Source organism: Motacilla alba, chromosome 19 (genome assembly GCF_015832195.1).
Source record: "Motacilla alba alba isolate MOTALB_02 chromosome 19, Motacilla_alba_V1.0_pri, whole genome shotgun sequence".
NCBI classification, from domain to species: domain Eukaryota; kingdom Metazoa; phylum Chordata; class Aves; order Passeriformes; family Motacillidae; genus Motacilla; species Motacilla alba.
Window position 1 is genome coordinate 10,250,949 of NC_052034.1, and position 23,634 is coordinate 10,274,582.

The 23,634-nt window shown below is 55.2% G+C and overlaps 1 protein-coding gene across 4 annotated transcripts in view; it reads right to left on the reverse strand.

The window, feature by feature from the left end:
- Nucleotides 1-23,634, reverse strand: part of CALN1 (calneuron 1) — a 147,262-nt gene that overhangs the window by 105,829 nt on the left and 17,799 nt on the right. For 2 of the 4 annotated variants that reach the window (XM_038158179.1, XM_038158180.1), the window contains exon 2: nucleotides 22,235-22,429. In XM_038158179.1, the coding sequence (XP_038014107.1) occupies nucleotides 22,235-22,356 (122 nt within the window). In that variant the 5' untranslated portion in view covers nucleotides 22,357-22,429. Of the gene's footprint in view, nucleotides 1-12,633; nucleotides 13,880-14,187; nucleotides 14,229-22,234; nucleotides 22,430-23,634 lie in introns of those variants that run through there. The other 2 variants (XM_038158182.1, XM_038158181.1) reach the window with 2 other exon arrangements.

Below are 23,634 nucleotides of genomic sequence, written 5' to 3' on the forward strand. Positions count from 1 at the left end.
TTTGGTTTGCAGAGGACCCCAAAGCCCATCCAGTGCCACCCCTCCATGGCAGGGGTACCTCCCACTGTCCCAGGCTGCTCCAAGCCCCCGTGTCCAGCCTGGCCTTGGGCACTGCCAGGGATCCAGGGGCAGCCCCAAGTGCTGCCCAGTAGCACAACTTCCAAAGGTAGGGAAGGGTCTGGCACCCCTGAGACCTCACCTGGAGCATGCAGCCCCCTCAGAGGGCCCAGCCAACCACCCTAAGCAAGGTGTTTGTCACTGCAGACCCCTCTGAGAGGAGAACATCCACACTGGAGCAGGGCCCCACAAAGAACATTCCTATCTCCCAAGCCTGAGAGCTGAGGAGAAGTCCCTCTCCATGGGAGGCTGGAGCAAGGAGGTGTCTGCAAACCCCACAGGTCCCATGCCCAGGGAAGGGCAGGCACTGCCCAGACAGGAGTGGGAATTACTGTCAGCAGCATTCACCCTGTGATTTAGGAGACACAAGGAGGAGGCGAGTTTGCCAAAGTCAATTGAAATATTAAGAGGAAGATTTCTCATGCCCCAGGCTGGATTCAATCAGCACAAGCTCATCCCAGGCCTATTGTACTTTGGGCTGCACGTTTCCAGCAGAAATAAATCAGCAGAGTCCTCAGAGCCACCCAGAGCTGGCCAGGGACTCCCTGGGGCTGGAGTGGACCATGGCAGGCTGGCAGTGGCTCTTAAAGCCACCTCAGCTCTCAGTGCACAGGGCAGGGGCTGCTCAGAGCCCACCCTCGGTGCTGCCAGGTTCTGTGCCCAGGAGGAGGTGCCAGCTCTGGGATGCTGCTCCAGCCAGCAGCACCAGGATGATCTGGCTGTGCCTCAGCCAATAACCCAAATATGCAGACAATACCGATGGATTCATTGGGAACAAAAGCCTTCCTGCTCCCTGGGCTGGGAAGAGCTTTGAGAGACCCCCCCAGGAGCAAACCAACCTGGAGACATGGGCAAGCACAGAAGGAGAGCAGGAGCCTCCTCCTGCACTGCTCAGCACGCTCCAGGAATTTCTCTGGCAGTAATTATGTAAATAAATCCTAATCGTAGTTTTAAGTATTTTTATTTGGGAGCCAGTTTGCTCCAGCAGCACATTAGAAACATAAACAAGGGGTTCTGTTTCATTAAGCACATCTGTAATTTCCCAGCCCTTGCCAATTCATGGGTTTCACTCAGAGATGTTGCTCCCTGTGACACCTGCTCAGCACTAAAATGAGAATTTTACCTGGCCAAGGGACACTCAGAGGCAATGCCAGCTCTGCTTTCACTGAAGAGACACTTCCAGCCCTTTGCACCACCTTCATTTGTTCCCAGGCCCACCACAAACCATTCAAACAGTGACCAATTCCTGTTTTCTCTGGATAATCACCCCCCAGCACAAGCACAGAGTTGGAAGGACCTACAAGGGTCATTGAATCCAACCCTTGGACAGCCCCAAGAACCACTAAAAGCAATTACACTGAATTTTCAAATCACTTGACAGGAGTTTCAGTCTCCCCCTGGGCTGAGCTTGCACTGCAGACTCAGTGAGCCCATGGGGCTGGGCTCTGGCAGCCTTGGCCCAGCCCCTGGGTGAAGGAAACCCCAGCCCTGCACCCCCTGAGCTCAGCCACAGATGGAATAGCAGCAAACCATGGATTTAAAGCATTCCTGAAATCGCTTTCGCAGCCTTGGCTTCTACAACCACTAAAAAAAAAATGACAGTGCCTCTCCCCTGAGGGCTGAGAGCTGAAAATCAGCTCCTACCTGGATCCTGTGGTGTGTTTTAGTGCTGGAGGAGAGCCATGATACCCTGGAGTGAGAAATGCTGGATTAAATTCTGCTGCCCAGATATATTAGGGTTTTAAAGCTGTAACATCATTCAGCAGAAACCCTGCAGAGCCTCTGGAATCCAGCGCCTCTCAGCTCTAACAAGGGATGCTCCAAGGGGGCCCAGCTCCCATGCCAGAGGCCCCCAGGAGCACTCAGCACCCTCAGACAGGAACCTGCAGCCAAACCCAAGCCTCAAAGGGGGAGAAAACAGCGAAAAGGGGCCCAGGAGGGGCAGGTGGGGGAGACCTCCAAAGCACCGGGGTGGGAAAGCCCTTGAGGGTGGGATCCATAAAAGCTCATGGGAATATGTAGGTGCCTGTCAGGGATAAAAGGGATGTCCTGGCACAGCCAGACTGGTCCAGGCTGGGATTCCCATCCCTGGATGTATTCAGGGCCAGGCTGGAGCAGCCTGGGACAGTGGGAGGTGTCCCTGCCCGTGGCACAGGTGGCACTGCGTGGGTCCTTCCCAGCCAGGCCATTCTGGGATTCTGGGACAGGCTCACTTTGAATACAGCCAAAGTGTCCATCCATGTCAGAAACACAGAAACCTCCTGCAGCTTCCCTGTGGCTGCTGCTCCCAGTGCCCAGTGAGCCCGGGGACACTCAAACCACGGCTGGAGCGTGCTGCTGGCCCCGGGCCCTGGTGACACCTGGCACCGTCAGCAGCAGGGGCTAGGGGCAGGGCACTGGCAGCGTTTTACCTCTCCAAATGTTCCATCTGAGCACTGTGCCCCCTCCTCGGGGTGGCCCTGGGGCTCCTGCCCCTTCTCCAGAGCTGCCCAGCAGCCCCTGAGCCGGGAGCTGGGCTGGGCTTTGCCCTCCAGCACAGACACGTTTGCCACCGGGCACCTTGCAAAGCAAACACAGGGTGGGGATTCAGGAGCAGTGCAATCCCCTTGAATAACATCATGAAACATTGACATTGAACCAGAAATCCCTCCAAGAACCCCTCACCAAGTGTGTGATGTCTCCATGGTACCTCAATGTCTAAGGGGGTGTGTGCTCTGTCCCCACCTGTCAGAGCTGGGGCAGTTCTCTGCTGGTCATGGGGCAGTTTTTTCTTTCTCTCTCCCACAGCCAATCCTCCCTCCAGGAGATCTCTGCTGTCCATGGCCACTGAGTGTCCCTGCATGGCTGATCAAATTCCATCATCCCATGGGGAGATGCTCTGCCCAGGGCAGGAGCCAAGCATTCCTGCCTGGATCCAATCTGAGCCTGGAACAGCACAGCAGCCTTTGCCCCCTGCATTCCCAGAGGAGCAGCTTTCTGCTGCCCTGCATTGCCAGAGGAAGAGCAGGCCCATCTCCAGCAGCCCTGGAGCTGCAGAGGAAAACTCCCCCCTTGTGCAGGATCCCTGCTCCAGCAGAAGCACAGCTGGCACTGCAGGAGGGCTGAGCCACCATGGAATGGCACTGCTGCCACCCCCCTGACACACAGGGGGTCAGGGCCTGTTCTCACTCTGGCAGTGGTTTGTTTTTGTTGTTTGTACTATTGCATTTGTATTTTTAGCTTTTCTAGAAAAGAACTTATTGTAGTCTTTCTAGTAAAGAACTGTTATTCCTGCTCCCATGTCTTTGCCTGAGAGCCTCTTAATTCCAACATTATAATAATTCAGAGGGAGGGGGTTTACATTTTCCATTTGAAGGGAAGCTCCTGCCTTCCTTAGCAGACACCTGTCTGTTCAAACCCAGACACTCAAAGAGCCCCTCACCAGGTCTGTGGACTGTCCCCAGGGTCCCCTGGCAGGTTCCAGTCCCTGTGCCAGCTTCCCAGCAGCTCCCACCCCCATCGTGCCCTGCCAGCCTCACTCCTGCCTCTCAGCACAGCCACACTCCTGGAAATTAGAACATTTTCATAGTAATATTCCATCTGGACAAAAAAAGCCATCTCCATACTGCTCACATGTCTGTGGCTCCCATTCCTCACCAGCCCCTGTGCTGCTCTTCCCAAAAAGGCTCAGAGCCCATGAAACCCCACACGACCATTAAACACGAGGTTCCAGGATCCATCTCTGAGACAGAGCTGGGACCGATTTCTGCTGCTCCTGCATCTCCTGGTCACCACTTCAGAAGAGGTTCCTTGTTCCTCTCTCTCCCATGTGCAGCCCAAAGGGTGCCCGGGAATCCATCCTGAGGAGTCCATCCTGGTTTTCCAGCCTCAGGCATGGAAAACACAACCCCCTTGGCACTGCCTGGGGGTCCCACCCAGCCAGAATCCTGTGTTTGCCCTCCCCATGGAGCTGGAACTCTGTGGATCCCAGGGGTTGGGAGCACCCTAGCAGGATCCCAAGCTGGATGTTGAGCCCTGTGGTCTCAAACAGACCAGGGAGAAATGAGGAAAAGTGGGATGAGGATAAAATGGAGTTTTCCAGCTCTGCCATAGGCTGGGCTGAGGGAGTCCAAGCTGGAAGAATGGGAAGCACCCCTCTGTGGATGGCCAAGGACAGGAAGGGAGCACCAGCACAAGCTTTGCTCTCCTAGCCCTTCCTCAGGGCTGAAAGGAATGCAGGAATATACTGAAAATCCAGGGAGCAGTTGGGAAACTGGAACAGGAGCTGGGAAGTCCCTGAGGTCACTTTTAAACACTTTAAAAATTCATCAAATGAAGTGACGATGTTGAAGTTGCTTCTCCCTGGGCACAGCAATGTTGGAACACCTAAAGCAAAGCAGAGCAGGCACTTTGGAGGAATGATCCCGTTTTCCCCAGGACTGAGGCACTGCCATTGTCCTCGGAGGGAGGCTGTGTGATCCAGCTGGATCCAAAGGACAAACAGAACAAACAGGGCCTGGTGTCACCTGGGAAACCCCCGGGGTATCTGACCCTCCATGAGGCACCAGCCAGGTGCCACCAGCCTCCCAAAGAGGCTCCATTGCTATTTCTGGTCCTTTTCCATGGTGCTGTCCATGCTTCCCTCTCTCTCTGAGGAGGCTGTGACAGCTGAGGGTCATGGTTAGGCCTGGCTTAACCTCTGGCATGGGAGAGGCTGAGTTGGACTAAATCCCCACGGTTGCTTTGAAGCCAGCCCAGTTCAGGGAAGACAAAATCCATGTGCTGGGAAGAGTCACTTTGTCCCTTGTCTCCTGCATTCCCTGCTGCTAACAATAGCTTTAAAGATTTTTTTCTCTTTTTTAATTTACTTTGTGCACAAACTTGGCACCTGGAGTGCAATCTGAGCCCGAGCTGCCCACGGCAGAGCCTGCAGGGCTGCAAGGACTCCTCTTGCCTCGGGAGAGCTCAGCAAGGTGAGAAGGGGAAGCTGCAGGTATGACCTGCCCAGGCCTGGTTTAACCAGGCTCAGCTCAGGGGTGTGAAGAGAGCCAGGGCTGAGAGCAGGCTCAGGCTCGGTCTGTACTACAAACCAAGAGAAGTGGCCTTGGAAGGAGCCTTGGGATGGGGAAAAAATAAAGTCTGGTTCTTTTAAGAGAAGGTCCTAAAATAGATCATAGATCCTCCCGGGGGGCCAGTCCTGGAGGAAGTCTGTGATTGCTGACTGCTGATCCCAATCTTTATTGATCTCAGAGCCCAAACCCCAGGAAGGCACATTTGGGGTATTTATAACCAGGAGAGAGAGCAGAGGGCACTGCACAGGGCACTGGACCCTCAGGGCCAGTTTGGGGAGCCAGATTTGCTCAGACCAGGCTGCCAGGGCAGTGAGCCCTAAAGCTCCCTCTGAGAGCTCTTTTGGCACACAGGAGGGCTCCCCCTTTCCTGGCTGGTTATCAGAGGTTAGACCTGGCTTTTCCACACGTATTTTCAGCAAATGAATCCAGACAAATTCCATCTTTCACAAGGATTTATGGACTGCAAACACAAGATTTAACGCACACGTGTGAGATTCACTGAACATCTGCTGCTGGGGATCCAGGTAAAATCCAAACTGACCTCCAGGGACCATTCCCTGTCCTGACCCATCACATCCCCACGTGCACCTAGCACACCTTCATGGCATTTGGGCTCTACCTGATCATTTCTTGGCATGAGCCTAAGAAAATGTTCCTCTAATTCAGGCAGGAAATGCAGATCCGGCACACCTGGCTTGGGATGCCAACCACAAAGCACCTCATGGTGGTCACTGGGTAAAAAAGCCTTTACAAACAGATCATTCTCAGCATTCAAAGATGTAACTGGGAAGAAAAAAAAAAATCCTCTGCAAGGCAGAAAACAAGATCTGAGTGACAACCTCATGTAATGTACAGCACCTCAGGAGCCACAGACTTCCACGCTGGAGAGCTACAAAGCACTTGGAGCTTCAGAAGGTTTTGTGTTGGGGGGTTTTTCCCTCCTTCTGCAGTAAATTCGAAATGAAAAAGCAGAGGAAGGGCACTTGAAAAGACACCACATCTCGACATAACTGCTGCTGCTTTGGATTCCGGCAGAAAGGGAGAGCTGAGGGTGCCGGGTCAGGTACAAAACCCAGCATTTCTGTCTGGCAGCTGCCTGTGAGAGCACAGACGGAGCGACCAGAGCTGCTGTTTGTTATTTTTGAGCCGTGCCTGGGGCTGATCCCCAGCTGGAAGCGCCGGGAGGAGAGCACTGCAAAGACCTGATAAGTCCGTGTCTGTCCCCAGGGCGAGAGCAGCGCTCTCAAGGGGACGGAGCCCCTCTCCACTGCGAACGGGCTTCCAGTGCCCGCTGCAGAGCCAGCAGCGCTGACTCACCCCTGTTCCTCTCACCTCCCGAACTCATCCTCACCCTCTGCAGCCAGAAATCCCCAGATTTTTGCTGCCCTCTTCCACTTTCTGTCACTGCTGCCGCCCCCACTTGTGTTTAACCAAGATTAGCAAAAAAAAAAAAAAAAAAAATTAAAATATTCCATCTTCCACGTTTGGAAAGCCTCTGAGTTGATGGTATAAAGTAAAAAAAATCCAAAAGCCACACAACAAAAATCTTTCATCTCTTCTCCCCTCAAATAATTCACCTGGAAACATGAAAAAATCAGTTTGGGAATGAAAGTTTTATCCCCGGGGAGGCCCAGCCTCCCCTTCCCTCCTGTGGGACAGAACACCAGGGACAGCCACAGTGTCCATCACACAGGGGTTCCCAAAAAAGGCTTTTTCAGGTGACAAGGATTTAGGAGAGGAAACCAACACAGGCTACAAAAACCTCTCAAATCTCCAGGCAGAAGGGAAGCTGAAGGATCTGCACACTGGAATTGAGGCAGATTTCTCTCCCTAAGTAAACTAAAGAAAGACTGTTCCAAAAGTAGTAAATTAACTAAAATTTTAAGTTTTATTTCTTTAAATTATCAATTTAAAAATTGTAAGAAGAAAAGTGTTCTGAACATTTTGTTCTAATTCTTATTACTCTTTTATGACTCTTTCTTTTAGTTACTATTAATACATTTTTCTTTATACCATTTTAAAGATTTAAACCTACTTTACCTTTCTCCTAATCCTACCTCACAACAAAAAGTAAATACACTAGTAATTAACCAACACTAAATCCACCACACTCATTAGCACATTAACCAAAAAATGTCAAAATTAACAAAATCTCAAATTAACAAACTAAAACCACTACATGTGGCAAAGCTGATCAGCCTCTGGGACAAACATCCCAGGAGGGACACACCTGCCTGGCCAGGAGGGACACGTCCAGCCTGTCCCCAGGCCCTGATGCCTCACTGGAAGATGTTGGTGGAGTTACAGGGTGAAAGTTTGGGGCTGTTGATGAGCTGTTTCCCACGCTGGAGGCTCTGAGCTCCTCCTGGGCCCTAAAACCGAGAAGGAGCTGCCCTGGGAGGAGCTGCTGGAGCTGCGAGGTCCCGCAGCATTCCAGCCCACCTGCAGCCCCATTTCCCTGCCCAGCCCATCCTGTTGGTGCTGCAAGGGGAGCCAGGAGCACCCTGTGCCCACCAGGGATCCCTGCACCATGGAGAGGGGGCTCCTCCTGGTCCCCTTCCCAGAAATCAGCTTCTCCAGATGTCAGGATGGATAAAGCCAGCAGGAGCAGGTTCAGCTGAGCACCCAGGGCAGCTCAGGGGTGCCAGAGAGGCTTTGGGGCATCATCCACCCTTGCCCAGCCCTTCACACCGACCCCACCCCACAGTCCTGGCTGCTCACTCACAAAAAGATCCCAATTGTTTTTCCCTGGAATACTCAACGCTTTTTTTTGGTTTTTTTTTTCCCTGAGTACAACATGAGATCACTCAGAGTTAAATGATGGGAACAAGGTCCTTGTTGACAGCAAGAAAAATAAATATCCCAGAGCTTTGAGCTGAGGAACACATCAAAGCAGGGAGGAAATGTCACCCCCACCCCCATAACCCATCCCTAACACATTTCCCTGCTCTGCTGAACCCTTTTCTCCTCCACTCACAGCTGCTGAGTGTTTGCTCATTGAGCCTGGCCAGAGGGGACTTTTCTGAGCTTCTGTTCATTCCCTCCTGTCCCGTTCCCTCCCCTGGCCAGGCATAAATCAGCCCTGGAGACATGAACAGCCACGATTCCTGGCACCCCCAGCACCCTGGTTCACAAAACAATACACAATGGATTATTCAGAGCACACCCTGCGTCACACACCAGTAATTATAAACATGAAATCTATCAAATAATGACAATTAACAGCGGATCTGACAGAGTAACACACTCCAAATAGCCTGGTGGTTGATTACATCTTATTAATGAAATGCCAAAACATTGAGGGCTCTTAGCAGGACAATTAATTGCTCCCAATAAATCTGACTTCTGCCAGACCTCATCTTTAAAGGAGGCTTTGGGACATCTGGTGAGGGTTATTTTTTAAAGCAATGGCTGATGGTTCCTACAGAAAATTCCCTGGGAGCTGGGAGGACTGGAGCCACCAACACACAGAAATGAGCAGAAGGGAATTAGAGGCGAGGGCAACCCCAACACTGGAATAATTTTATATAAACTAGGGTGGACTGTGGTGTAAGATTCCAACCAAGATCCATTCCCAGCACTTCCCCTGCAAATATCCTGGGCCAGCAGCTTCCTTGGAAAAGTGTCCTCAGACACAATGGCCCTGGTTCAAAGGGGATCCAAAGAGGATCCCAGGCTGCTGGGAGAGGGTGAGCAGACCCAAAGGGAGACCTGTCCCACCCAGAGGTGTCCAGAGGCACCAGGCTGGCTGTCACTACCCCAGGGATGGGCTGTGGTGACAAAGGGTGCAGGGACTGTTGTGCCAATGGCTCCACTCCTGCAGACACTGGGAATGTCAGCTGCCTTGCACACACAGGACTTGCAGCACTGCTGCCAAAGGTGGTCTGTGTGTCCATCCATCCATCTCCTCCAGTGGCAGTGATCCCAGTGACCCCACACACAGCAGTCACTGGGAATGGGCCCTTTCCAAGGGCCAAACCCCAGAGCTCTGGGGCACTCCCTGGCCCCAGCCCATGCTGCAGCCCCTCATCATTCCTAATTCCCCACACAGCAGCTCCTGCCAGGGAGAGCAGGGTCAGGCTATGCTGCTTTCCCTGCAAGCTCCTGCTCCTTGGAAGATTCAGTAGAGCTGTTCCAGGAACCCCAGGGATCATTTCCTGCTGGAGCAGTGTTGAGCTCTTGGGGTGGCACAAATTACAGCATCCTTATTTTTATTTCAGCCTTTATTTGAAGGGAACGTACAAGAGAAATCTGACGCTGGCTGGGCCTGGAAGCCACAAACACTCTGTAAACAAGCTCTGCTCTGAGATTTCCATGTTTCTTCCTGAAACACCAGGAGAACCAGCAGCACTGGATAATTGGAAACAGCTATGGAGACTTCATTTTCTTGTTTTTTTCTGGGATTTGCTCTCGAGCCGGCTCTTCCCAGCCTTAATACCTGGCAGGGTTGATCAACTCTTTGGAATCTCATTTGCATAAGGGTTGATGTGCTGAGGAAAAATCACTGCCCTGGAGAGGTCAGGGATATCCAGGGAGAAAAGGAGAGAGGCCATTTCTCCTCAAGAGCTGCTTTTAAAAGGGGTCAGAGCAGAGTCTCTGACCTGAATGAATAAATAGACCCCAAGGAACACTTTACTGTGACATCCTTGGGACACTCTGGACACCTCAAACCCTTGGGGACATTTGCCAATTAGCAGCAGGAACACGTGCAGGTATTCCAGCCCTGCCCACAGGACACTGCCCCCAGGGTCACAGTGTCCCTGGAGGCAGCAGCACCTGCAGCTCCTGTGCTGGGACAGGCTGGGAGCACCAGCAGGGCTGGAGCACCAGCAGGGCTCGCCTGGGCTGGGTTTTCCTCCTCTGTTTGCCCAAGGCTTGGAAGGAGGGGTCTCAAACAGCTGAGCCCTGCACACCCTGAGGGGCACAGAGCCCCATTAGCTCCTGCAGCTCCTCAACTCCAGGAGCCTCTGCCCCCCTGAGCCCTGCAGAGCCAGATCCTGGGCAGGAACAGGGCACAGACCCCAGGAATGGGGGCTGGGATGGAGGAAGCCAAGCTGGATTTGTGCAGGACACCAGCAGAGCCCTTCCCACCACTGAATGAATCCCAGGTCCTCAGGCTGGTTCTGGTTTAACATCCCAGCAGCCAGGAGAAAGAGACCCCAGGGAGAGGAGGTGCACACTGATGTCCCCCTGCTGTCACCTGTGAGTCTGCACGTGCTGCCACCTGTGCCAGCCACCCTGCAGGACACCCAGTGACCACGGGCAAGCCCCATTGCCCCGCCCTGCTCACATTTTAACCTTCCTGCCTTCCTGAGCATCCAAAGCCCTGCTGCAGGGAAGGACTTCAGGCAAAGGCAGGGAATACAGGAGGGTGAGGAAAACGGCTCAGAGAGCCCAACACCAGGCATCACTCATTGCTGGAGTTCAGAGATGAACCCACTGGGCCCTGTCACCCCACTGAGCAGTGTCCCCACCCCAGGGACAGCCACCAAACCTGCAGAGATGCCAGCACAACAGGGAATGGCTCCAGGCACGGAACAACATGGACGCAACCCCTCCAGCCAGGTGAAATGGCTGGGAAATGCCTGGGAAAGGAAGGTCCAGGAAAGGCCCAGGACCAAAAAGGGCCTGGAAGCCCCAGCTAGAGCAGACCTGAGGGCAGGAGAGCAAATGTTTGAGGGACAGACCTGAGGACAGGGTTCAGTGCAGATGTTTCAGGTATGCTTTTCTCCTGCTGTAAAATGCAAATGCAAGGATGCCCAGCAAGCCTCCACAAGCTGATGTTAAGTTCAAGGAATGAGAGGGCACTTTTAGAACCACAACCTGAATTTCTTTACATCCTCCAGGTCCTGCCCATGGACTCCAGGTTCAACGGACCAAATTCAGACTGTGGCTTTTATTACCACTGCTTAATGTCTTTATTCTGAGAACCATTTTCACATGTTAGTGCTTTTATCGAAGGAGGCTCCAGTTAATTAAAAGCAGACCTATAAACCAGTTTGTTTCTATTGCCTTTTTTTCATGATAGCCCAAGAACTATTGCATAATAACCAGGATTTACTTGAGTTTCTGCCTCACACTTTTAACACTAACCACATTCACAGGTTAAAAACACAATTAAAGCCTCCCCAGCCTGGCAAAGCTCCTCCATATGATCAGCTCCCAGTACATCATTAGCTGGGGACTATAGGAACTGAATAAAACTGACTTGGTCTTTTTACACAACATTAAAAAACCTTCTCAGTTCACCTCAGGAAGGTGCCTGGCTACAATGAATGCTCTCAGACCCTTCTGACACTCCCAGCATATTCTGAAAAGGCTCTGCCTGTTTGAATTTGCATCTTCCTCATAGCTTGCCTGCCATATTTCTTCTCAAATCAATAAAAGCTCTGTGAGCACAGATCTACAATGATGGTGGAGGGCATTTCTAGTCCAAGGAGTTTCTCAATGCGCATTTTGCTCAGTTTACCACAACTCTGGAGGACAAAACATGCATGGCACCATCATTGCACGGGTCAAGCCATGATTTTGCTTAGAAATTAGGACATCTCAAAAGAAATACGACGAGAAAGTTGCATTGCTTTGAACTTAGAGGGGCAGCGTTCCGGGAGGCAGAGGGAGCCGCACGGGACCCGCCACTGAAACGTGACGGGGCTGGGGCAGGGAAGCCCGGACAAGCAGCCCCCAAAATGCTGTTTCTAAACCCATCTGTAGTTACAGAGCTGCCGTGGTATGGAAGGGATCGGCTGCATCAGCAGAACCCTCCAGCACACCGAGATTGGACAGAACCTGCCTGGAAATGGAGCCAGGGAGGGGGAACAAGGAGGCTCAGCCCCACTCCCCTCACGGCTGAGGAAGGCAGGAAAGAGACTGGGGTTAAATTACTCTTTGTGCCTTTTGCTCTGTTTCCGTTGGGGGTTTTTCTCTTTGCAAGCCAAGTTCTGCCCTGGGGTCGATGGCAGAGAGCTGCTCCCGAAGCGCTTTGTTCCCTGCTGAAATCCCCCTGCCCCACCGAGAACTTAAGGGAAGGCGTTGTGAGAGCCAGGCGAGCTCTGCACACTCCCAAGGGATCGAGGAGCAGAGCGCAGCTCCTGCAGGACAGACCCTCCCTCCGGGAGAGCCCTGCAGCCCTGGCACCCCCGGGAGCCTCACCCCGAGCAGGACCCGCTGCGCTCCCTCACTTCCCGCCGGGATTGTGCCCCAGCCGCGCAGACCCCTCCAGGCAGAGCCTTTATCCACAGGTGCAGTGCAGAGAGGATCTGGCTACAGGTCCAGAGCATCCTCCAAGCAAACAGCCGAGCATCCACCGAGACTCCCCAGACTGAAAGGATAAAGCTTCCCCGATAAAACCCTTCCCGGGAACAGAGTCCCACACATGCATTCCGGGGGAAAGGGAGCGTGCAGAGACCCACGGCAAGCCAGCTGGAAAATTCCCTGCTAAAGACATAGCATCGGGAGCTCTTACCTGCTCGGATTTGTATTCCCAGCTAGCAGCACACCTACAGCCCCAGGCTCTCAAGGGGCATCGCGGGGGTGCGGATTGCTGCAGGTCATGGGTGTGTACAGCCAGAAGCAAAAACAAACCGACCCAAAACAACCCCCCCAGAATCCCCCAAAAGCCACAACATGACCCAAATGAGATCCCTGCAACGGCTGTCTCTTTACGAGCAAGATGAGATGAAGGAGGGGTTTTTACTTGCTCTGAGGCATCATATGGAGCTTAATCACAGCAGTTACGTATTGGGTTCTTTTGGCCTTCAATCAAGTGTGTCATTTCGGTGGCAGCTGCCTACGTGATGCTAGCACCCTGGGCGCTCCAGTCCTGTGCCACTGCCGGCCTTCTGCAGCTATTCTACAGTTCAACAACGGGCAAATTCCATTTCCCAGGCTGCGGGAAGCTCCTCCTGTAGTCCAGCAAGCCCTTGGAGCCACCCAGGATCACACACCTCTCCTCCGGTACCCAGAACCCAGGGAGCCGCTCCCACCGCAGCGCCCGTCCCGCTCTCATCTCCCGGCGCAGCCCATCCGTATCCCGAGGACTTCCAACACTCCCAAAGCCACCGGGAGGGGACACAGCTCGCCAGGCGCCCCGCGGACGAGCGCGGCACGGCGCTGAGGGAGAGGCAGCTGCTCCACGGAAAACAGCAAAACTTGGTGGGTGGGAAAGGTCTGAGGAGCTGCTGAGTAACCGCGGAGCGGCTCGGCCAGGAGCCGGCTCAGCCCGCCCCGCTGCAGCCCGGGGCTGCTCGAGGGAGGAAGCAGGAGGCGAGCGCTCCAAATCAGGTGTTGAACCTGGTGATTGAATCAGCTGAAACCAGCCTGGGCTGGGCTCATCACGGCTCCGAGCAGGCAGCGGGGGTCGGGCGCGACTCTGCCCGGGAGCATTTTGGTTGCCAACAGCGGCATCAGGAGGTGTTTGGGGCCGAATTCCTCCGTCAAGTGCATTTGTTGGGTTTGACAGATTCATGAGGACCCATCCATTCAAACAGATGGCGGATGCTCCCTCTGCTCCGGGATCTGGGATCTCCACCCGTGTCCGACACCCCGAGAGCAGGACACCGCATAGATATCGAGCTCTCATTACATCACCCGCTACGGACGAGCAGGGGCCAGGAAACGAGTAAAAAACGTTTTCTGGACAGCCAAAGTGCTGTTGTGCCGCTCCATGGCAACTCCACAAACACGCGTGTGAGCGCCCACAGCCGCACACCGCCGGCGAGGGGGCACGGCCGCGGATCCGGGTACCGAGGGGAGGGGATGAGCATCCCGAGCATCCCCCCCGCGCACCCCACGGCCTCTCGCGGGTCCTCCCGCGGGGATGGCTCGGCTGCCGGCCCGTCTGAGCCGGCTGGCCGCGTTGGCTGAAGCCCCAACAGGTTCCCGGTGGAGCTGTGGTGCCCCCGAGCCGAGGAGAGGAGGGCGCTGCCTTCGCGCAGCCGGCTCCCTCCGAGCCCTCCCTCCGTCCCCGCCCGGCCGGGGGCAGCCCGAGCTCCCCATCCTTCGCCATCTCTTCACTCACCTCTCCACCAGCCGGCTCCTCCGCCACAGGTTTGCTCGGCTCCACTGTCCCCCCCCCCCCCCCCCCCCCCCTCCAGATCGCTCCCAGACGAGTTATTCAGAGGAGGATGGAGGGAGGAGGCACACAGAGATCTGGGCGGTGGGGATGGCGGAGAGAAAAAATAATATTAAAAAAAAAAACCAAAAAACAAGTGAAGGGATGAAATCAAATCAAAGAAGCGAAGAACTGGGCTGAAAGGAAGCGATGCTGGAGGAGGAGGAGGAGGGCGGCGCGGCGCGGCAGCCCCGGCTCAGCGCCCCATGGCCCCGCAGCCCCGAGCGCAGCCCGAGCCCCGCCGCGCCGCGCCGCGCTCCCCCGGCCCGGCCAGGGACCACCCTCCGCCGCCAGCCCTGCGGCGCGGCCCCCGCTAACCCCTTCCTCGCCGTGCCTCCCCGCCGGCCGCCCCCTCCTCCCCATCCTCGGCCCAGCCGGGGGCTGCGCGCAGAGAGCGGCTCCGGCCCCGGCGCCCCGGCCCCGGGCAGGGCAGAGCCCCGATCAACGGGAGGGACCCGCTCCGGGAGGGCCGAGCCCCTCGGGACGTTGCGTCTCCAGGTCTCCTTTCGGCAGGGAACGGGGTTAAGCCGCCGGTTCCTTTTTTAGAAGCACAGAATCGTTGGTTGGAAAAGACCTCCAGAATCAAGTCCAGCCATTGCCCCGGCACTGCCAAACCCACCAGTGACCCCTGTCCCCAAGTGCCGCGTCCATCCCTCCAGAGATGGGGACTTCACCACCTCCCTGGGCAGCTCCTTCCAGTTCCTGACCACCTTTCCATGGAGGAATTTCCCCAATATCCACTCAAACCTCCCCTGGCCCAGCCTGAGGCCATTCCCTCTCCTCCTGTCCCTGTTCCCTGGAGCAGAGCCCGACCCCCCCGGCTGTCCCCTCCTGTCAGGAGCTGTGCAGAGCCACAAGGGCCCCCTGAGCCTCCTTTTCTCCAGGCTGAGCCCCTTCCCAGCTCCCTCAGCTGCTCCTGGGGCTCCAGACCCTCCCCCAGCTCTGTGCCCTTCCCTGGACACGCTCCAGCCCCTCAAGCTCTGTCTTGTGAGAGGCCCAAAATTTTCCCCAGCACTGGAGGTGCCCCAGCAGTGCCAGCACAGGGGACAATCGCCACCCTCACTGCCTTGGTCCTGCTGGCCACACCATTGCTGATATTGGCCAGAATGGCTTTGGACTTCTTGGTCTTGGCCAGCAGCAGTTGAGGAGGAGAATCCACACCTGCAGGTGTGTCCTGTGCTCTGTGTGCACAAACTGTACCCAGGGTCCCCAGCCTGCCCGGCCTCACCGGCAGAGCCACATCACTGATCCAGGGGGCCTGGGTTTCTGCCCTGGGAAGGAGGAGGTGCCTGCAGGAGTGCCCTTCTCCTGGCCAAATCTCCCCCCTCTCCCTGCTGCAGTCACCTTCAGCTGGTACCAGCACTCTGTGGAGCTGGCTTGGCTCCCCAGCTCCTGTTGGAATGCTCCTGAGGCACACAGTCCTTGGATCCCTGCCTGGCACCAGCACAGCCCCTGACCCCCGGGAACACCTGGGCCAGGACCCTCCCAGCAGGGGAAGTTTGACTGAAACCAATTTGGGCTGAAAGGAAGCAGAGATGCTGTGCTGTGACAGCAGCTGACTGCAGGAGAGGCTCTGATGGGAGCCCAGCATGGCTCAAACTGCCTCAATTGGATCTGGAAAACAGCCTGGAGAGACACCTGTCATCTCCAGCAACACTCCCACAGCCGTGTGTGCATCAAACAAAGCCTGCACAGTGTCGATTTTAGGGCTCAAAGGTGTTTAATTCACATCTTGTCTCCCTTGTACTTTTTTGATGTAAAATCCTTCCTGTCTCCTTCCCTTCAGCCTCGTGGGTCACCGTGTTCCCCACGCTGGGATTTATTGAGATCAGAAGGAACACAGTCTGCAGCTCAGGACCTGGGAGCATAGGGATTTTGGCTCTCTCTGCTCCCTGTGCAGATAAACCCCATAGAAACCCCATCTCCACTGATACTCAACTCGTTTTGCTCCACCAGCTTGGCTGTCCTGCCCCAGGGAGGGATTTCTGCATCCCACTGCCCCTCTCCCACTGCCTGGACATTGCCTGCATGGCGATTCAGGAATTTAGCACGCTCTAAGTCCCTTATAAACCATCAGGGCTGGGCTACATCCTGGAGTTTTACCATTTTTATGAAGTTATTGGCATTCAGTGAGAAGATAATCCCTGCTCCGGGAGCAAGGCCCTCAGCACCAGTGGTGGAAGGTGAGTGATGGCACCAAATGTTGTTCCATCAGAGTGAGATGCAGATGAATCTCATCCTTTTACTTTTCATTCCTATTTTTTTCCCTTGATCCATGAGAAAACTTTCACCTGCAAGCTCCCTCCTCTCCATCTGGGCTGCCTGTGTGAGTAAATGGGGGCAAACCTCCTCATTTAGGAAAGTTATTCCCTGCCTTTAGCTAATTTCCTTTCCTTCAGCTCTGGAAAACATTAACCAAAAAGATCCCAGCCTTCATGGCTGAAAAAAAGTAGCTGGAAAATCCATTAGCCAATATATTTATTATTAAAAATTCTGAAAGGACCAAGTCCTCATTAATACCCAAACAGATCCAGAATATCTCCAGGTTGTGTCCACATCAATAGGAGCAGCCCATGGCTCTTTTCCCTTTTTTCTTTGTTGCAGTACAGAGCTGATCACTCCAAACCCTCTGTTTTTCAGCTTCTCCTGGGGCTGAGGGGGGGATGGAGCTCTCCAGGAGGATGGGGCTGCCTTGGGAATCGGCCCCAGGATGTTTGGAATACACTCCTGGAAATGATACAGCAGAGCCAATAAAATCCTAACGTGCCACAGTCAGTGATGGCAGCAGGGCAGGCTGCTGTCCCTGCCTGGGGACACTGTGGTGCCTCACTGCCACGGGGTGACCAGCACCTGCTGAATTCCCCAGGGAGCTGCTCACTCCAGGCAGGCTCCTTCCATGGAGCCTGCCCAGCTCGTGGGGAGCTGCCCAGCAAAGCCACCTCCAGGGCAGGGTCTTGGTTTGGGGTCTGGAGCCCAGCAAGGGGTGAGGGCACCGCGGAGCAGCAGCAATGAACTGGGTGTCCAAGGGGAGGCAGGGCAAGCCAGGCTATGGCTCCGGGAGAGCTGCGTGGCTTTCAAAGATCCCTTTTAGCCAAATGTGAGGCCTGGAGGGCCAAACTTTGAGGTCCCTCAGAGGAGAAAGTCTTCGATGGCATGAAAGAGCTTTGCTCCACTAGGGATGACCCTCTGGAATGAAAAGCCCAGAAAATCGGGAAGGCCCTTGGAGGGGGGAGGTTTGCAATCCTTGCTTCCCCTCAGTGCTCAGAGGGGGCTCTGCCCACTCCAATTTGGAATGTCCTGGGCAACACCCACTGTCCCCTCCGCGAGGAGGGCTCAGGAGCCTTTTCCAGGCTCATGGCTCTCAAGTGGGAGAGGTTTTCCAACCCCCAGCCCACATTTTCGGTATTGCTTAATTCCACCCCATTATTTCTGATGAAACACTTGATGGAAGGAGTACAATTGCTCCCTAGCCTGGATTTTCATGTTTTAATGGTGCTTAATTATTCCAGGAGAAACTTTTGTTTTTCCTTTTCCTCCACCTCACTTCTGCACTGGATGCTTTCTCCTGGAGTTTAATTAGCACATTTCAGAATGGAATATTGAGATTAAATCACTGCTGGGCAAGCTCTGCTCCAGGATTGATGATCCTTGGGCACAGCTTTTATTGGAGCTGCCAGCTCAGGCTATGGATTTATGGATCAAAGGGTTCTTTGGGCCGGGAGCGAGCCAGCGGTGCCGCAGCGGGCTGGGGACACGGGCCAGGCTGCCGGCCTCGGTCCCCTCCTGCAGCCACAAAAAGGATGGATGAGGATGCTGGGGTGATGTGAGGGTGGTGAGGCCCTGACACAGAGCAGCTGTGACTGTCTCAACCCTGGCAGTGCCCAAGGCCAGGCTGGATGGGGCTGGACCACCCTGGGACAGTGGAAGGTGTCCCCAGGGCAGGGGTGGCACGGGATCCCTTTGAACCCAGAGCACCCTGGGATTCCTCCTGGGCAGAAGGGACACCCTGCAGCCCTGCAGGCCCCGAGGAGGGCAGCCACACCCCAGCAGCAGGGCTGGCACACCGGTACCTCAGCCCCACCATCTGTGAGACCCAAGGGCTCATTGCAGCCTCTCCCAGAGCCTGGGGCTGGCTGCAAACATCAGATGTAGGCACAGCTTTGGCACCAGGCCAGCCCCTTTCCTGCTGCCTCAAATGCCAGCATTTTGATTCAAGCTCATCTGCAAACGCTAAAAAAGCTGCAGAGTCCACCCTGGTGGAGCTCATTGAACAGAGACCTTGAGGGAGGGGGAAGATCCCAAACCTTTAATTGTGTTATCTCACCCAGCTAAAGGCACAGACATGCAGTGACACCCTCAGAGATCTTCTCCCAGAGAGACTCCAAACACTTGTGGCTTCCTTGGGGCCAGGGAACCCTCTGTGGACAGGAATTTTTGCTTACTGCCCTTGCAGGAAGGCTCCTCATCCCGGGAGCTCGTGTGAGGGGCATTATCCCAAAAAACTCCCAGCAATGCCCACGTGGGAGAGAACAGCACCTCCTGTTCATGCTGCTGGGCAGGCTGGTTTTCCTCTCCTCACTCAGAGCAGCTCTGGCACAGAGAGGAGCAGAAGTGGGTGAGGTTTCACCCTTCAGAGCCCACGGGACTGAGCCGAGGGCCTGCGGAGGGCAGAACCCCAGCCCAGCCCCAAAGCCAGCAGGAATTTCAGCAGCTATGGCTGGGGGGTCTCTGTGGGGTTTGTTTTGCTCTTCAAAAGATAGCCCTGTAATTTAGTGACTCATCCATTCTCCAGCCTTTGTTGCTTTTCATTTTCAACATCTTTAAGCTGTTTGTGGAGAATGTGCTTATTTTTAGACTTCCCATCAGAGAGAGGCATCTGAGCTGAGGGAAGAGCTCCATTGAGGCTTTGGTGTCTGGGGTGTTAATGGGCAAATTTCCTGCTGGGGAGAGATCTCCTCCCTTCCCTTCCCTTCCCTTCCCTTCCCTTCCCTTCCCTTCCCTTCCCTTCCCTTCCCTTCCCTTCCCTTCCCTTCCCTTCCCTTCCCCCACTGCACTGGGAGTGGGCAGGGGTTCACAGGCTCTGCCCTGGGGGGTCTTTTGGGGTGCACAGAGCTCTGAGCTCCTGGAGGGAGGAGGAGCATGGATGCAGGGAAAACCAACAAATGTTGGGGCATCAGGAATAAAGAGGCCTCAGGATCTCAAATCATCCTTATCAAACCTGCAATCTCTGTCTGTGGCCCAGAAATTCTCTGTCCCATGGCACAGGCTGGCAGCAGGGAGAGCAAAGCGGGAGAGCAGCCCTCAGCCAAGAACCAACCCCCATTTCTCTCCACTGCAGCAAATCATGAGGAGTATTTCTGCTTAATTCAGGTTTGTTTATTTTTTTCTTTTTAAAAGCAATGTTTTTATTTGAAAAAAAAAAGCTAATTTTTTTCTAGAAAATTGACAAAACAGTAGATGCTTTTTGAGTTAATGAATAGGTTTGGGGTTGGGTTGGTTTGTGAAGTCTGACACCTCCTCATTTTGGTTTGCAGCTCCAAATTCTTGTGGGGAGCTTTAAAATGAAAGGAAATTTCAAAATGAAAACTGGCTCTGTAGCACTCTGAGCCAGGCATCTGATCAGAAAAAAAAAAAAAAAGGGGGGGGGGAAGCCCAATCCTGCCTGCTTCTTTTTTTCTTTTTTTCTTTTTTTCTTTTTTTCTTTTTTTTTTTTTTTAATTTAATTAAGTCAATGGAGAATGGAAAGGCCTCAAATGAAAACCACACTGGCCCTAAATGCCTCCAAGGCTCCAGATGTGAATTCCTGCACCTTCTGCTGGAGAGCACATCCTGGCTGTCCTCCAGCACTCGGGCACCGCCGCTGCTCAGGAGGGAGAGCAGGACCCAGGGACGGCCTGGAAAAGGTCAGGAGGCGGCTCCAGTCCAGCCCTGGAATGCAGGATCATCCAGACCTGAGCTCAGCTCTCAGGGTTCATCCCGTGGACACTGCTTTGCCCCATGGAGCTATTTGGGGTTTGCCATCCTGTGCCACCCCATCCCCAGGTGTCCCTCGGTGCCCCGACCCAGGCTCAGGCTCAGCACGGCCCCAGAGGCAGTGCCCAGGACCTGCTCCCCCGGCCAGCCCCGGGCAGGGCTCCTTGGCCAGCTCCAGAGAACCTTTCCAGGCCCCCTTTGTAATTGCACTGAGAGCCGCAGTGCTAATGGACGCTGGAAGTGCTCCACGGCCCCTGGCTGTCCCCTCCCCTGTGCCTGGCTGTCCCCTCCCCGGTGTCACCGGCAGGGCAGGGCAGAGCCCTTCTGCTCTGCATTCCCCAGAGCAGCTCTGGAGGCTCCTGGCTGTTTTACCTCCTGGCACAGACGCAGGACCCAAAGCTGCTCAGCCACGAGCCAGAGCTCTCTGCTCGGCTGTCCCCACCCCATGGCCTCGTGGTGGCACAAAGGACTCCCCTTGGGGAGCTGCCCCCGTGTCCCCACCTCGTGTTCCAAGGTACTGCACCCTCTCTTTCCGTTTCCTTAAATCATGAAATCACAGAATCCCAGAATGGGTTGGGTGGGCTTGGAAGGACCTCAAAGCCCAGCCAGTGCCACCCCTGCCATGGCAGGGACACCTCCCCCTGTCCCAGGGTGTCCCAGCCCCAATGTCCAGCCTGGCCTTGGGCACTGCCAGGGATCCAGGGGCAGCCCCAGCTGCTCTGGGCACCCTGTGCCAGGGCCCTCACAGGGGAGAATTCCCTCCCAATGTCCCATCCATCCCTGCCCTCTGGCAGTTAAAACCATTCCCTTTGTCCTGGCACTCCATGCAAAGCTCAAGGATTTTTTTTGTTGCATCTAAAACTTTCCATGAACCACAGGGAAACCTCCAGGGGGGTTTTGGGGTGAACCCCAGCCCTGGGTGAAGGCCCTGATGGAGCAGGTGGGGAGCACACCTGAAGCACAGAGAGCTGGATTTCCTGCTCAGGAACAGCCCCTCTAGAAGAGCTGGCTCAGGGAACACGAGGCAGGAGGGTCGATGTGCCCAGGCTGGGGGGACAGTGACAATGGAATGGGTTTGTGCCCTTAATTACCAGGCCAGACGCCCCAGCCCCACCCAGCACCCCGAGCCATTGGCTGGGAGCAGCTGTCCCAGGAGGGCTGGAGACAATCCGGCTGAGTTAATCACTGGTGCTTGGGCCCAGAAGAACAGTGGCTTAAAGGAAAATCTCACTGTATCTTTTTAAATGAAAGCCTTTCTGCAGTAGATTCAACCCAGAAAAGCCCTGCTCAATCTGTGGATTGCAGTGCAGGTATGAGCCAAATACATGGTGAAAAGGAGATAAACACCGTGTCCTCCTGCATGGCCACAGGAGACAAATTCCCCATTTAGAAAGCCAATAAAAACTTATTTCTTCTAGAACAACTGCATTCATGGCACATTGTTTCTCTGAGAAAAATATGTTAGTGACTTTGAACTCCTCCAATGCTATCCAGAACATATTTTTTTTCCCCAAAGTGTCTCGAAAGTAGCAAAAATTACGAAAGAATTAATGACTGTTAACAGCTGAAACAGATGGTCTGCTGTGAGTCCCCACAGCCTCATGCAACTGTGAGTCAAGCCATTTTTCAAAATGGTGAAGAAAAGTAATAATAATAAAAAAAAATCAATTTCCAAGGCTACCAGGCTTCCAAAATTCCACTCGGACTTCCCAGGCGGAGGCAGCAGGAAAGGAGGGGCTGGCTCGGTTGGGACCCACCTTTGGCTGCAGCCCGGAGTCCCTTTGCCCTCCCGGGAGATGCTCAGGGTTCTGCGGCGGGGTTCTTCTCCAGGGTCAGAGCCGGGATCCTGCCCGCCGCGATGTCCCCGCACCCGCGGTGTCCCCACGCCCCCCCCGGGAGCAGCAGCGTCCCTCCCTCCCTCCCTCCCTCCCTCCCTCCCTGCCAGCGCCGGGAAGGGACCCGAGAGCAGACAAGCACTTGCCAGGAGGGGAACTCTGGTTGCCTGCTCCGCTGCGGCGGCTCCTCCTTCTCGCCGGGAGACTCATCCCCGCGGCCACCTTCATGCTTGGGCTGCCCCTCTGCCGGCTCCTGGATCAGCCCCATCAGGCAGACGAGTCGGCGGGGCCCGGGCGCTGGGCGAGCTCATCATGGGGCCAGGCGAGCCCGGAGCGCGACTCTGCGGGCGAGGAGCGACACAAACTTCAGCGCACGCACGGCCAGGCTTTATCATTTATTTAAACCCCCGCCGTCAATAATTCATGCCGGGGAGCGGGATAACAGCGGCAGGAGCGCGGCAGCGCCGGCACCGAGTGGCCACATCTGGAACAGATGTTCGGTTCTCAATAAAAGCGGGGCTCGAGGGGAATGCGCGGTGCCATAGGAACGGTGCGCTCCGGGACTCGGCCCCGCTCCTCCGGGGCACCGGCCACGGGCCCCTGTGCTGGCACCGCAGGGCTGGCACAGAGCGGGTGGAAGGAACGGGGCTGGCTCCAGCTCCAGCCCGGGGCCGGGGCAGCTCAGACCCGCAGCTTCCCCAGGCGTTCCTTGGAAGCGCTGGGCACATGCTGGAGAGGCTCCTGCACACATCCCCAGGGGCTTCCTTGAGCCCCCCGGCCAGGAGCCCGCTGCCACCGGTGCCAGCCCGGAGCGCCTCGCTCGGGGTCCCTGCAGCGGCCCCAGCTCTGTGCCAGGAGGTGGCACCGGGCAGGGCTGACTCCAGCCCGTGCTCCCGGGGTGTACCGGGACAAGAGGATGCACCTTTCATTGCCAGGTGTCACCCCTCAGGGAGTGTCGCCTCTCCAGCAGTGACACACAAACCTACAAGCCCCACAACTTCTCTGTGCCGCGTCACCGAGCCCCTGCCCGTCCCCACAGGACCCTGCGGCCACTCCCAGCCCAGGCCACAGCTCCCCTTCCATGGCCCAGCGTGGCCATGCCAGCGCTCCTCGGGGCCACAGCTCTCCTTCCTCTCTGCAGCCAGGACAGGCCAGCGTGGCCGTGTCAGGGCCCCTTGTGGCTCGGACCTGCCTGGCCCCGTCCCCATTCCTTTAGGGACATCAGCCGTGAGGCAGGGAGATATGGAACAATGCTCACAGGCACGTCCTGTGCTTCAGGGACTGTCCTGGCGGGGCCAGGAGCTGGACTTCACGATCCTTGGGAATCCTCGCCACTCAGGACATTCCATGAACCTCTGATCCTTCAGCCAGGCTCTCACAGTGCTCTGACAGACAGATTTATTTATTTATTTATTTATTTATTTATTTATTTATTTATTTATTTATTTATTTATTTATTGCTGGCCCCGGTGCCCCCGGGTGCCCCACACATGCCCCTCGCTATCCTTCCTGACACCGGCTCCGGGCCAGCCGCGGTCCTGCCGGC